Raw genomic sequence first — 14,828 nt, 5'->3', positions numbered from 1 at the left:
CAAAAACATGGCCCTGGTATATTTTATAGTAAAACTGTCGACTGCTAACCTCTGCTCCATATTCACACAATTTATAAAGAACATTTTCATGTTCTAAGCTTCCTTCTTTCTACAGAAATTTCACATAACGGTTTAAACTACCTGAAATTAACCACTGAGAATTTCTCTCATCTTCAGGATTCGATTAAACAGCTCTGAATAGAAGCAACTCAAATTCTACCAGTTAGTACCAGTTACAAACAAAATAAAAAAAACTTAAACCTAGATATTATTTGAAATAGTCATCTCTTCCTTGTCTCATTCAAGCCACTAAATTCATTCTAGCTCTTCAGGACTCGTCAGTAAGACAAGACAGCCCAGCAGGAATCAGCACAATCCTATCCATGCTGCAAAGTTCTCCCTTATATTTTATAAAACTACCACTGCTACCCTGCACCTCAGAGCACAGCCCATGAAAATGCTTCCCAATAACAATACTTCCTTTCAAATTCCTGAAAGACGTTAACCACCACAGAGAAATTCCCTACAGAGCTGGAATTGTAAGTACAAAAGAACACATATGTATTGCTGAATTTGGGAGTTTCTCACAACCAAGCAACTTTACAAAAGAACAACCATAAAGAGCTGCTCAATTAACATTGGGGGGGTGTTTTAGTATGATTTTAAATTTTAGATTAATGATTACTAAAAAAATGCCCCTGAACTAACAAACATTCTCTTATAAATTAATTAAAATGTTTTTATATTGATATTTTTACAAGGCATTCACCATCTATAATCAAAATAAATACTGCAAAAACTGTTCTGACATAGAACATTTAAAAATGAGACTACCACTTGAGTACAACAATAGGAATTATTTCAGTACAGTATTTATTGTAACTAATTTTAGTAACTGTGGCAGAAATAATTTCATGTTTTTCTCAAATCATTCATTCATTAACTGCATTTTCTACTTTCAGGAATTTTGCTTAGAGAACAGCAATTCAAGGAGACAAATGATTAAAGCACATCTCCATTTGTGCCACTGTGAGCTGTCCTCCAAGTCACAGACTGAACACAGTCAATGCATGTGACCCTTCTGCAAAATAAAGATTCCCTAAGGAAAACACAGATGATGTCAATCCACGAGCTCATTAAACAGCTGTCAATTAGAACTCAAGCCAGCTAGAACCCAAACCTTAAAACATCACTATCTGCACTGCTTATGGAAACCAGCCAACTATCGGTGGAACATGTGTTTCTTTCAAGACCAGAGCACAATAATTTGGTTAAAAACCAAATTCCTGTCCCGAGGAATCCAGCAGCAAACCATTCACAGTTCACACCAGGAGTCCTAACTGGATCCAGAATGCTCCCAGCATCCAAAGGCCTCCATGACAACCCATCCACCTCCTTCAGCAAAACCTCAGGGCTGAGGTTTCACGTTCTGGGGCAACTGCAGGGCATTTTTGTGCGGGGTTATTTTTCAGTTGGATCAGTTCCCTACACAGCTGCAGGCTCAGCTGTGCCAGCACAAAGAAAGCAGACACGGGGTCCCACTCAGGGCCTGCCCAGGCAACGAGAGATTTGGGAACCTCCCAAACAATCCAACAGCTGGGAAATAGCTGCCTTGTCAAAAAAGAGAGGAGGAACAATCAGATTAGAGTTAAGACAATTCTACTGAGGAAATGAAATCGTTTTCACAAGGAGGAGTCAACATTCCCATCTGAAGAAATCCCAAAGCCGAATTCTGATCCGTCATGATCAATACAATGAAAGCTGAGCACAGAACTCACCCTGAAAATGCAGGCAAAGCCAAAACCAATCCATCTGCAATCTTGGTGATAAGTGTCTGAATACAAGTCAGTGTCTCACTAGAGTCAAAACCTGCAAAAAGCCTGATCCCTTGCACAGGACCTTCTCCAAACAGCAGCAGAATGCTGATAACACAACAACTGCATTCCATGGCTGCAGGAAAACCCTACAGCTATCAACAGCAATTCAAACTTACTGCATTTCGGGAAAACTGCAACCTGCAGAGCAGCTTCAGATCTTTTAGAGGCTAGCAGTGTCACTGATACTCCAGTATAAGCTAAGGTATAATAGTGAGAAGAAAGAACCTCATCCAGTCAGAGAAGAACCTCATCCAGTCATTTCTGATGTGAACTTAAAACTTTTCCTGGAGAAAAGTGCTTCTTTTTAAGGAAGAAAAATGAAAGCACATTGATTTTAAAATTCAGCAGCTACAAGTGACAGAAAACATACTGCACTTCAAAGAACTTATATATTTAACAGGTTTCATTAAAAAAAATAAATAGACTTCAGCATCAGACATCAGCTTACTGCACATTCAAAGGTAGCCTGCTCCTCACTGATATTCTGAGTACATGCAGCAAGGGCAGGATTAGCACCGATAATATGAGTTTCAATGATGCAACCCACCATGACTTTTTCCTAAGATCCCTCTTATGGTGGTTAAGTCCTAATTCTTAGAAGAAATGACCTAGAGTCTCAGTACATTCAGAAGAAGGTATTAGCTACATCAAAACACTAAAAACATGCAACAAAATGCACTCAGCTGCATGATCCTTCACTGTCAATGTATTTGTGAAAAAATGAGACAGCTCTAAATAGAAGAAACTACCAACATGAAACCCAGATCTGTCACTCCAGCATTGCTTCATCTTGACCACTGATCCCAGTTCTACAGTCACAATTTGTTCTGCTCTGCATAAATTTCATTGCAAGCATTTTTAAACAAAGAACACTATTACTTCTGCCTTTATAAAAAACACTTCATACATTCTATACAAAGGTGCATGCATTTACTGAAGATATTTAATTAAGTAACATACTTTTAAGGGAAAAAGAAATTGTGGAGCATTATATATACAGCTATTCTGTGATATTTATTAATTGCATCCTATTTATTAAACACACTGACTTCTCCATAACCTTATCCATTACTAAATTCAGACTACACAGATTTATGGCTCTGAAGACCATGCTCCTTCAGCATTTTACACTTCTGGAACTTCAGGACTTAAAATCTGAGTAAAATATACATTGGTGACATCAAAACATTCTGAACGCTCTTTACTTTTCTGTTCTAAATCATATAAAATTTAACTATAATGCAATTGGAATGTATGATAAATGAAGTATCAAAATTTGTATCACATACTTATTTTTACTTTATAACAGAACACAATCATTCTACTTCTTTCAAACAGCAGTAGTAAATTAGTTATAGAACACCTATGACTTTCTGCATTGAGGGTAATAGTTCTACAGTCTTTGGTACCAGAGTTCAAAAACTGTAGTGAACAGGAATACAGGTCCCTCACTTAAATTTAAAAACTCCTTTAACTTCCCTTTTAACATCAATGTCATGGGTTTTGTGTTGGTTAAATTGCCAGTGCACCCAACAGAATTATTTATCTTTTTATTGTTATGGCTTGTTACATTTTGTTATTTTAAAAATTCCTCCAGTATTTTCTATTTTCAACTACTACTATACTTCTTTGAAAATACAGATACATCTTTTTTTAAATACTCCGTAACTAACAAGGCTTTTTTTGTCTTCTTGAGGCTTTTATTACGATTGAGATGTGACTTTAAATAGGCATCTAAGAAAGTATTAACTACTTTAATTCAGATTTTTAATGGCTTAATGTTTCTTCTCACATTGTTGTGCTAATGCTCTTTTACAGTTCTGGAGAACTGATATTTTCAAACATCAATTGGATTTTTTATGCTTATGTTTAAAACCATATGCAGAGTACAAGGCAGATGCCCCATCAGTAAACCCTGCTTCTGAGCCACAGCAACACCTGGTCCTGTCACTCTTAACTGTTATCAACTCAAAAGCAGAGTTAATACGGGTCAGTTTATAATCCTGGGCTGGTTTTGTTTTAAGTAAAATATATCCAAGAAGGTCACATTGCACTCACACCTAACTTTATTAGAGCAATGAGAAAGAGTGGTGTAAGTTTTTTTGCAGAGGGGTTGGCAGAATTTTCTTCAAATGGAAGCACCAAAGGATCAGACTATTCTCCATTAAATTTCAGAGACAGCATACTGCCATGTTCCCTGCAGGTTTTCCCATGCCTCTGGATTTGGAAACACCAGTGGTTATATCTCACTCATTGGATGGGACAGGGTACAAGACAGATGCCTCCATCACCCAAATCCTTCTCAATTTACAGACTGAATTTAAATACCTGCAAATTCCTCCTGAGCAGTATCAAATCTACATGTTTCTCACTTTAGGAATGAAGGTCCCAGGAAGCCAGACTCACACTGTTTAATGCCAGACAGAGAACCAGTGGACCCACAGACACTGCTGTCAAGCAGCCCACAGCCATCCTGAGTCACCAAGCAGTGCTTCTGAACTACTCTCAGTTATAACTCATCTCCCTGTTTCCTCATCCCAAGGAAACTGCAAACACTGTATTTGTGTTTGGAGAAAGGCGTGGGGTGGGAGCACACATTTTCGGGGTGGGGGTGTTGTTTGCTTTCCTACACAAACAGAACTGCATTCACGTTAAAATTAAAAAACGATGACAATGAAAAAAGACATCTCATGGAAAAAAAAGTAAATGTTCTAACCTGTTCTCACTCACACCCCTCCCCCCCAGTCACTGAAAGGCAGGCAGCCATCAGACACTGGGCCTGCCAGCCCACTTCATATTCATACCTGAACCAGGAGTGTTTTGGTTGAGTTTTTGTTTTTCATTAAAAAAAAAAAAACAAACAAACAAACACGAGAAGTAAGAATAAAGTTGTTTTTGTAAATACATCACCAGTCTTAGTTCTTTTATGGGCTCTGAAATACAGTACAAACCAAGAAAACAGTGAATTAGCCCAATGTTTTTCACTCTGTTGTGTCACCTACACTGAAGAACAATTCCCCAAAGACATTTATCAAAAGAAGTAAAAATTCTTACCTTTTGGATAATCTTCCAACAAGAGGTTGAAGTGACCTAACTGACAAAAGAAATCAGACTCGACCTTTCCTTCAGCTTTCAAAATTAGCGATTCATAGCAGCGAACAGCCTGGGAAAAAGAAATACAGGGTTTTCAAAATTCTGTATTTTACTAAAGCAAATGATATTTTCTGAGAAATAATGCAGTTTTTTATTAGCTTGAAAGACAAGGCCTACAAACACTCTCAATAACAAAAGTCAGCATCACTTTCAAGAAAATGTAATATTTAAGAACAGATTTGGAAGCTCCACTTCACTGATTCTAATGCAAATTGACAACAAATGAACGACAGGAATCTTCTCTGGTTAATCTGTGGACATTTGATTTCCCCAACGCAAAACAAATGTCTAACTTACACGACAATTTCTAATTTTATAATCAATTAAATACAAAAGGATTGATTTCACTCATTCCAACCTGCAAGAAGGAAACCTCTCTGACTTTATTTTTATTGTATTGCTTTTTTCGCTAAAGAAATAATTTCTCATTTTTATTTCACTCATTTTTGCTAAACTGAAGAACAGACTACCTCAACATGTTTCCTTATGCAACTTATGTATCTTCATATGTGTTTCCCAAGATCCGATTCTTTTCACTTCTATCGTGTCATAAAATAATTTACTTCCTTCTACTGTAGGCTAAGAAAAGCTAAAGTCAGAAATATAAATCCGATCAGAAATTAATTTCAGTTTGAGAAAAACTGCCCCAGAAGTTTTTAAGTGACACACACAGAAGCAAGCAATGTTCTGTGCTATGAACACACATTTTTAACAACTGAACTGGCACCTTCTATTCACTGTAATTGCCGTGATCTTTAACCTATTACATCCTTAGCTCCTGACCCTGTTTACACTCTGAGAATGAGTAAATAAATAAATAAATAAAATCACCTTCCCAGCTTTCTGAACTTACTAGCCCTGGAAGTGAAGCAGTTGAACTTACTTAAATGGGAGTGAAGGTCCTTCACACTGGCACAGTTCTCAAAAGCCAGACAGACTTCCAACAAATTCTAATTCCAGCTGGTTAATCTATGACTTTCACCTGATTATGGTGTATGTTTCAAATTTGGTTGCAATTATGAACTCCTTGATTTTATTACATCACAGTAATCAAAAACCGTGGGTCTCCTCCAACTCAGCATATTCTGTGATTCCATGAAATGAGGGCCTTTCTTAAGAGATTTTATTAAAACTCGATATTCAGAAGGAGGGATGAAACCAAGCTGAATATTTAAATAAGTAGCCTTGCCCATGTTTTTAATTTACTTTGAGTACACTTTTATTAAGCATCAAAATGAGAAACACTAAAAATAAAATGAGGAAATGTTAGGAAATAGTTAAAACACATCTATGGAGAACCCAATTACTGATCTAATCTGTTCTGAGTGGGTTGCAGTTTGTACCCCAAGACTGAGGTGTATCACATCCTGTCGCCTCCCTCCAAGCCCAGCAAAGCCTTATTTTATTCCTGTTTTCAGAGGCAAAGTTCCGATGAATCAAAACAAAGCTATGCCGCTACAGAACTGTGGGTGTACATGTGGTATTAAAATGATTTAATAAAACATGAAATATGTTTACATAAATTTAAAGTACATATTTCAAACTGTAGCTACTTGGCCATGTTCTGAAGATACCAAATTTAGATGTGTATTTGCCTCTGCCTCAAAGATCTACTGCACAACTTTTCCTTCATGTGCTGCAAGCTTTGCCCTAGCAAACTGCAATGGAAGGACTGCAATTCTTTTCACCATGGATCAAAGCTACTACTCCTTTAATTTTATTCCCATCACTGTGAACACCTTCTGCAGTTAGTCAATTCTCCACCTAAAGAATATAATCCCTAAAATCAGAAGCCAAGCATACAAGTCTAAAGTACATTTCTTAAGATTACTATTTGTGTATATACTGACTCTTTAACATCAGGTTCATCAGCTGAACCCCTCTGCAAATATCTCAGTGCTGAACCTTGGTTTTGGCACCGTGCTTCCTCTTGTCACTTTTTGGTCTCATTTCTTGATTTGTACAAATCATAACATTTTTGAGGGTGCCCCTAATGTTACTGTTACACACTGATTTGTAGATAGGTTTCTCTTTTTCTGATTATTTGCAATACCTGCTGCAGCTGCTGAAGAAAATAGTCATAATTTGATATTTTCTTAACTTGATATTTTGTCTTCTGCAATTCAGAGCATACAGAAACTGCCACCACAACAGGTAGCCTACAATAAATACTGGAGAAGAAGCTAGGGTAGTTTATTTCCTGAATTAGGCTACAGGTGTTTAAAGAGAACTTGACTTTATGAACAAATGTAACAGGATTTTTCTGTACAGATGCTCAGGGAAATTATAAATCACACGCACTTTAACATTTAAGTGTTTGGGGACCCTTAGTGTTCCCACAGCCCCTTTTCAAGTAAATCCTCATTAAAAGACATCACACATATCTGAAGCACTGTCTGTAGCAGGGATGTAAAAACCTGTGCCCAAGCCTTTCATGCAGCTCAGAGCAATTCTCTTTATGTTAGAACACAAACTGAAGATACTGCTAAGCCATCTCACTGATGCGAGCACACAGCAAGGCCTAAGACACCAGAACTTCCCCTTTCAGCCACAGTTAACTGTAAGTTATCTGTTCCTGTAAGAGTAATTCAATTACACCATTAAAGCAAACCCTCTCCGCTGACCTCGAACCGGTTTGCAACACAACCAGCAACACACTCCTATTTATGCAAACTTCACTTGGGAAGGCTGTTTCAAATGAATTTTTTCAAATTCTTCCAGCACATTCTAACAAAATGAAACAGAAACTGAAAGTGAGTGTTACTTCCTTGGCGGGAACACCAAGCCAGCCCCCAGCCCCCCGAGTCTCTGCAGGAAGAGCAGGTTGTCTCTGTGTGGCTCTTGCTTTTCCCAGTAGTCAGGGCAGAGTCACCAGGCAAAGACTTAGCCAACTCTGGTTTTGGTCAAGAAACTTCCTTCCCCACCAGACCCATCTACAAAGATCTTTAGAATGTAACAAGTATTTTTCTGCACAGGTAAGAATTTGTCTCTGTTGAATGAATGGATGTAAAAGGGAGGTCACAACTGCATATATTTGTATGTTTTCTTAGAAGGAACAATCAAAAGATTTCATTTTAGTGGTTCTTTTACTGCAAAGGCCACCTATGGCACCACTTGTGCAACCCATTTAAATTATCCTGAGACACGAAGAATTCTAAGGAAGTTAAAAACTCCTGAGGTTTTTAAGCATTGTTATTTCTTCATACTGTATGGATCTCTCTGTGCATTCAATAGAGTCAGCCTTGAGAACCGCCAGTATTGACAAATGAACAAGAAAGAGAAAGACCCTGAAATGAAAAGGAAGATTGCTACACAACACCGTACACTTCCTTCCTTTTGTTCAAGGCTACAAGAAGATAAAAGGGAAACCTGCAGAATTTAGGAACTTGGCAAAATAATCACCCGCAGCTGCTTTGCAGTGTGGCAACCAGAGCAGAAGCCGGAAACCAATGCAGGAATGGCTGCAGGAAAAGAAACTGGCTTATATGACACTAAATAAGTAACAATATTCATGTTGTTTAATGGCCACCTTCAACTGAAGTAACACATTATTATCACACGAATTCCCTCATTACATCATAGTTCATGACTGGCAATGTCCTGATTCAGACTCAACTATCAGTTCTTAGGACACCTTTAAACACAGTACAGCGAAGAAAAAGGCTTAGTGTATTTATCACCCAGAAAAGCTAGCAAAATCTGTTCACAAAAGGAAGAAATAATTCTTGAATCGTCTTTAAAATGTATTACCAGACCCTTCTACGTTCCTTACTTACAATTCCAATGGATTATTTTTTCCCTCTGTTTTAAAACCATTCCTTCCCCAAACTCACAAAAAAACCAACAAAACAAAACCAACCCCATAAACTAAATGACAGTTTTGGCCATTATTAATATGATGCCATTTCATGAAGGAAAGACCCTAGAGTTGAGAATATGCCATAACAAAATAAAAAAATATACTCAACCCAAACAAATCTAACTGACAAATCCAACAGACAAAACCAGAATTCTAAATATTGTATACAGAAGTCACTGAAACATTACAGCTCTGCTTTATAAATAAAAAGGACAGTATTATTTCTACTTCAATTAATATGAAAGAAAAAACTTTACCATTATCATTAGTTGCAATTGTTTGTATTTTACAGCGCAAATTCAAACTATTCTTAAACAACTGTACTAAAAAAGAAGGAAAAAATCAATACAGCTTGTTCAGATTGTTTCTCAAGAAGATAATGCGATGTTAGCCTTTCTGAATCATGACAAGCACGACTGATCAAAATGAAACTAAGCAGGGCTAAATGGCCAAACATGACAAAATGTTAACTATTAATTCTTTATTATATTAATGATATGAAAATGGAGGAGTACACTGACTCAGCAAATTTTTACTTAAAAGATAGAAAAAAAACCTGGCAAATAGAGGGAACCAAAAAGCCAGCAATCTGAATTGTTAACATGGCAACAACCGGCAGTAACATTGAGTGAAAGAAATTACTTGAATTTTACTGGGTAATAAATCAACTGCTCAAGAAAAACACAGCATTTCAATGCAGACAATATAGTGTAAAATCACAAATTCAAAGCTTCAAGAAGTTCCTAAACCCTTCAATTTCACAACATGAAACACTATTGTATAGGTAGATAAGGCGGGGGAGGGTGACTACACCAAACAGTCGCTGCTTCTTTTTCTTGTGCCTCCAGTGACCCAACTGGATGGGCTTTGTGAGCAGGTAACGAGAACAGAGATTCCACATGAAAATTGGAGAGGGAGACATCAGCAGTCTCTTGACAAACAAAATACACGTTACACTAATGGTTAGAAACAGAATGTTAATTAGCTCATTTTTTATCCTTCTGGAAAATAAAGTAACTACTACACGGACAGTATTGGCCACGGAGGGGACAATCACACATTCTACCACTGGTCACACCGAGGGGCACCTAGAGACCAGGAAAGCACACGTGTGTGTGTGTGTGTGTGTGTGTGTGTGTGTGTGTGTGTGTGTGTGTGTGTTGGGCTCCTCCTCCCTCCCTCAGGACCACTGAGGAGCCACTGAAAAGCTTTTTTTCCCATTCTTTCCTCCGTGCCACAAGTCACCAAAATGCACACGTGATTTGCTAACAACAGTGACAACAATTTGCCACTGCCCAGAGAACCTCCTGGTGAAGTTCCAGCTCCTGCTCTGCAAAAGGGGTGTGAGCAGGACTGGCTTCAGCTAAGCACAGAGAACAAAAGACAAGCCTGAATTCTTCAGAAGTTAAAACTATTTTCCTCCCATCAATGTCTGGCTGGATATGTATCACCTTCTGAGCTGCAGATGATTTACAAGAACATCTCATTTACTTCTGCAGAGAAAAGCACACCATTCTTATTTGACTGAAGATAACCTAGATTAATGCAGCAGATCCTCCACTGAAGGCTCTCATATTATGTATTGGCACAATATCCTTAACTTCCTTTACTTTCTTATTCAATAGCAATTCCCACTACAGCTTTCAAAGCTTCTTTATATGCTCTGTCTTTGCGATGCTCATATTCTGTTATGAAATTTCTCTCTCAATTTTGCACATTACTCTCCTTGTATTTCATGTATGGACTCTACTATTTCAGAAGCCTCACTAAGAGTGCTTGAAAGTACAGCTTGCTGGACACAAATCTGCTCAGACCCCAAAACATTCAGGCCTCAAGAAGGAAAAACATGAACCGGTCTCTTCAGTAACTTCACTCACAACATTTCTACAGCATATTGGAATGCTACGAGCTTATTCTAGTCTGCTAGTAACACTTAGGATCAAAGTCTTTATCATTTCAGAGACAAATGAGTATAGAACAACAGAAACTGATCCTCCTCAAACCTTTCTCAAGAAATCTATCATGAATTCTGGCTAATTTATTTTCTTATGACGAATGCTTCATGAAACAGTATACAAGAATAAACGGTGCAGGCAATAAAGAAAAGCAGAAGCACATATGAGTTACATGCACAGCCTGATGGCCACAAAGGAGATGAATTTTCTTTAAAAGCCACTACTGTAGTCTAAGACTTCTGTGCTTCTAGATTATATTGAAGATGTAAAAAATAGGTTTTGTTCAAATGATGTCTATGGTAGATAAGAGACTACATAGTAAGCAGCATAAGTAAGGTCAAGGTTGCTAAGCTTACAAAGGAAAATTAACATGAACTCAATTATCATTGAAAACTGAGGGATATTGCTTCATAAAAAGCACAGAACTGCAGAACAGAATACAAAACAGAATACATGCAAATCAATGATTAAATGGAGAAAAGTGACATTTTAGCAGAGAGTAAAAAACCCAACTTGCCTTCCCTGAATACAGAACACTTGCAAGACATTCTTGACAAGTGTTTTCTGTCAGACAGATGCAAACTCAATAGTTTACATATTAAAAATAGTTTACATACATAAAATACAGGAAGCTTTGTTCTTTGCAGCTGACAGTGTCCATAACCAACTGGATGTTATAAAAAATTTGTTATCTGGAGCTCATGTGGTCAATCACTCTGCATTAAATCTGAGTCCATCTGGAAGATGCAATCCTCTCGTTATTTCTCTTAAATACAGTCAAACTTACAAATACCAGTGTCTATGTACATACACACATACCTACATGACTTCTAGAAATTCTAAACTATTAGCAAATAGAATCATCTCTATTCTCTCTCTAAAATATTTCACAATCAGGTGACTCCGGAGATTATGGGAAATTTTATATGGAATTTCATCACTCAAATTCCTTTCTAGTTAATCTTTACAGAAAAACCTAAACAAACAAGCAACTTTCTTTTTTTTCCAAGTGGTGGTAGATTTTTCATAGGCAATTGGAAAATTATTTTTATCTGAGATTATAGGAACATTTTTTGGCTATTTTTACCACAGTAAGCCTATTTCAAGTAGAATTGCAGCACCTTAATTTAGCAATTGTTCAAGCTCATGAATAGTTTACAACACACTAAAATTTAATACCACTAAGTCTGATTGTATTCTAGCAATTCTCACCTATACCAACACAGAACATCACAAATGAGGTGTGGCATGTCATACTTCAGAACATTTAGATAGCTAACACTGATAGACAAACTTATCTTTTTTTAAAAATGTTAAACCAGTTTTATCTAGGAGCCTGCAGAGTTTCATACAGATTTTAAGTAAGATATGATACAACAAATAGTTGGTTGTTTTTACTGGGTAAATTATTTTGGAAATATAATTAAAATCAACACAGAAAAATACAACCAAACACAGAAACCCACTCACAAATAAAGCCAGAATCTGCATTCATAGCTGCCTGTTTTACCTAAGGAAAAAAGGATCTGAATAACTTATTTATGCAAATATCTCTGGATCTGGACACAAGTCTTTGGAAATGCAACACTGCCTATCAGGCACGAAGCATAAGAATGACAATGAAACAAAGAATAAAGCAGCTGGAAAAAAAGAGGTATTAAATAGAGAACAATGTACATACATATGCACAAGACAATATCTACTAAGACTGACAACAAATATATATTTGTGAAAATACCTAGTTTCAGACTAAACAGAATGATTTTTCTGTGTTGTTTGAATACAAGGCAATATATAAAAGCAACTACTAAAAAATAGTTACAAGCTACCACCAATTGCTCTGCTAAACCTGCCCAGTCTAAACTTCAGTCTCAAAAGGGTTCAAGCACTAGAGATGGCCTGGTACTCAGAAATAATATTGCTGGTAGCTTAGTCTGAAAATACAAGGAAAAGATGATTTATTTTAGAAGAATGGAAGTGAAAATGGGTCAGGAGCTGTTTCATAAAGAAAGTGTAAAAACTAATGCTAATAGGGTGGGAAGTGTGGAATTTTCAGCACCACAGGAGATACAAAATTGGTAAAGGCACATTAAGACACAAAGGATTAAAAAAAAATCTAGACAGAATGAACCTGATTTTAAATACTGAAATATCACTATTTCAAGGAGTCTCACAATGCTGTACTTTTAAAGTTACCACAGCCAGTGCAAGCAGAAGAGTCCATCTCAATGATTTTCCACCACACCACTGAAATCTCCCATAAAGTTACAAGTTCACATACCACGTTCCTTTTTCCACAGCCATTCTTATTTTCTCCTCTGTGGCTGCTTAATTATGCTTACACAATTATGCTCAAATATAAAAATGAGCAACACTGGAACATAACCAAATGTGCATAAAAACCAGCCTGCATAGAAAAATGTTTTGTAGGAGAACTTTATGTGCAGAAAACACCTTGAAAAGCACAATAATTCCCATCAAGAGCTGTAACCCTTGTCTGCTAATACCAGCAAACACCAAGCCTTATCCCTCACCTTTTCTCTCCTCGTGTGGCAATCTGAACGAAAAGAAATTGCAATGAGGAAATAAGAAGAATACAATCCTCTGGATACAGTCCACAGCTAATGAGCAGTACCACTTCTGAATGGCAGAGATGGTGAACCTTATTCCAGGAAAGAATAAATGTCTTATTTCTGCTATGTGGCAGTAACAGGTAGGGGAAGTATACTCATAGAGATTTCAGATTTTACATTTATTCACGACAAAATCAAAGTTTAAATTATTTTAGCAGTATGCATTTGCATCATAATGTGCACTAAACACCAGCTAAAATGACAATACACTCAAAACATTGCTTGGGAACTGGCCAGCAGAGTCTTCTGGTAAGTAAAACCTGATAGTGAATTGTCACAGGCAAAACATCCTAAAGACTCCTGGAGCTGCAGGGTGAACTGCCATGCAGGTTGTCACCACAGACTGTTTTCATTAACATTTCCCTGGAGCTGGATATAAGACATCCCTCTTGAATAATGCTTCCCAAGCCCTATCAAATTTGACACCCAATATACAGATGGACATTAAAAAAATACCAAGTGGGAAAACATTTATGATGAAGCTTAATGCCAATTCTCCATCTATCTTGCATGTATTTACAGGGACACTACTGAACTAGAAAACAGAGACAGTTTCAAAGGATGAAGTTCCTGCTGAGTACAGCAGGTCAGAAACCAATTCTATTATAGGAGGGAAATGGGATGCACGAAAAATTCACAAGAAACTCCAGCACATTAAAACTATCTACTAAGGACGTAAATCTAGAAAGATCAAGATTCAAGGCTTCACTTTATTTAAAACAAAGATTTAAACTTGAGTTGTCCATACTCATCACAAGTGCTATAGGTATCAGATTCCAGACACAACCTCACAACACCAGTGACCACGATGATTCTCTGCAGGACAGACTGACAGACACTAATCTTTCACCTACACATAGGAAACTCTGCTCCAGCCATCCTTTCCCCATCCACAACTACAGTATAACTTTGGGTAGAAAAGAAGGATTTTGTGATTTAGAACAAACAGCTGGATAAAGAAAAATGCAGTCCATTAGAGGTGGGCACTGACAGGTGTTTGGGCATACCACCCTCTGTCTTGGCTGATCACTACAAACAGACTCAATTATGAGTTCTCAGTTCCATCATGATGATGATGATGTTCCTTCCAACAGAAGGATCTGCAAGGAATCTTTTATACAATGCTCAGCTGGAAAAAGTACAGCAAATACCCCCTTCTGTTGGGCCTTTCACTCACCACATAACTTGACTCCTTAAAATACACTACTCCAATACACATGCACCAGAAGCCACCAATTCAAAAAGTCACACGTAACTCTTTAAAAGGTAACTCTATTAAACAAAAAGTTAAACTGTATTTCAACTTTAACAGCAAAGGTCCAAAATTATAAAATAGACGAAAATCCAAAAC

General features: G+C 37.2%; 1 protein-coding gene across 15 annotated transcripts in view; it reads right to left on the bottom strand.

Moving 5' to 3' along the window:
• Window positions 1-14,828, bottom strand: part of KDM6A (lysine demethylase 6A) — a 151,203-nt gene that overhangs the window by 112,063 nt on the left and 24,312 nt on the right. For all 15 annotated transcript variants that reach the window (XM_014876744.2, XM_088160407.1, XM_088160410.1 and 12 more), the window contains exon 3: window positions 4,932-5,040. In XM_014876744.2, coding sequence (XP_014732230.1) covers window positions 4,932-5,040 — 109 coding nt within the window. The remainder of the gene's footprint in view (window positions 1-4,931; window positions 5,041-14,828) is intronic.

The sequence above is a fragment of the Sturnus vulgaris genome, chromosome 2 (genome assembly GCF_052056855.1).
Source record: "Sturnus vulgaris isolate bStuVul1 chromosome 2, bStuVul1.hap1, whole genome shotgun sequence".
NCBI classification, from domain to species: domain Eukaryota; kingdom Metazoa; phylum Chordata; class Aves; order Passeriformes; family Sturnidae; genus Sturnus; species Sturnus vulgaris.
This window is presented reverse-complemented; position numbering and strand designations above follow the sequence as displayed.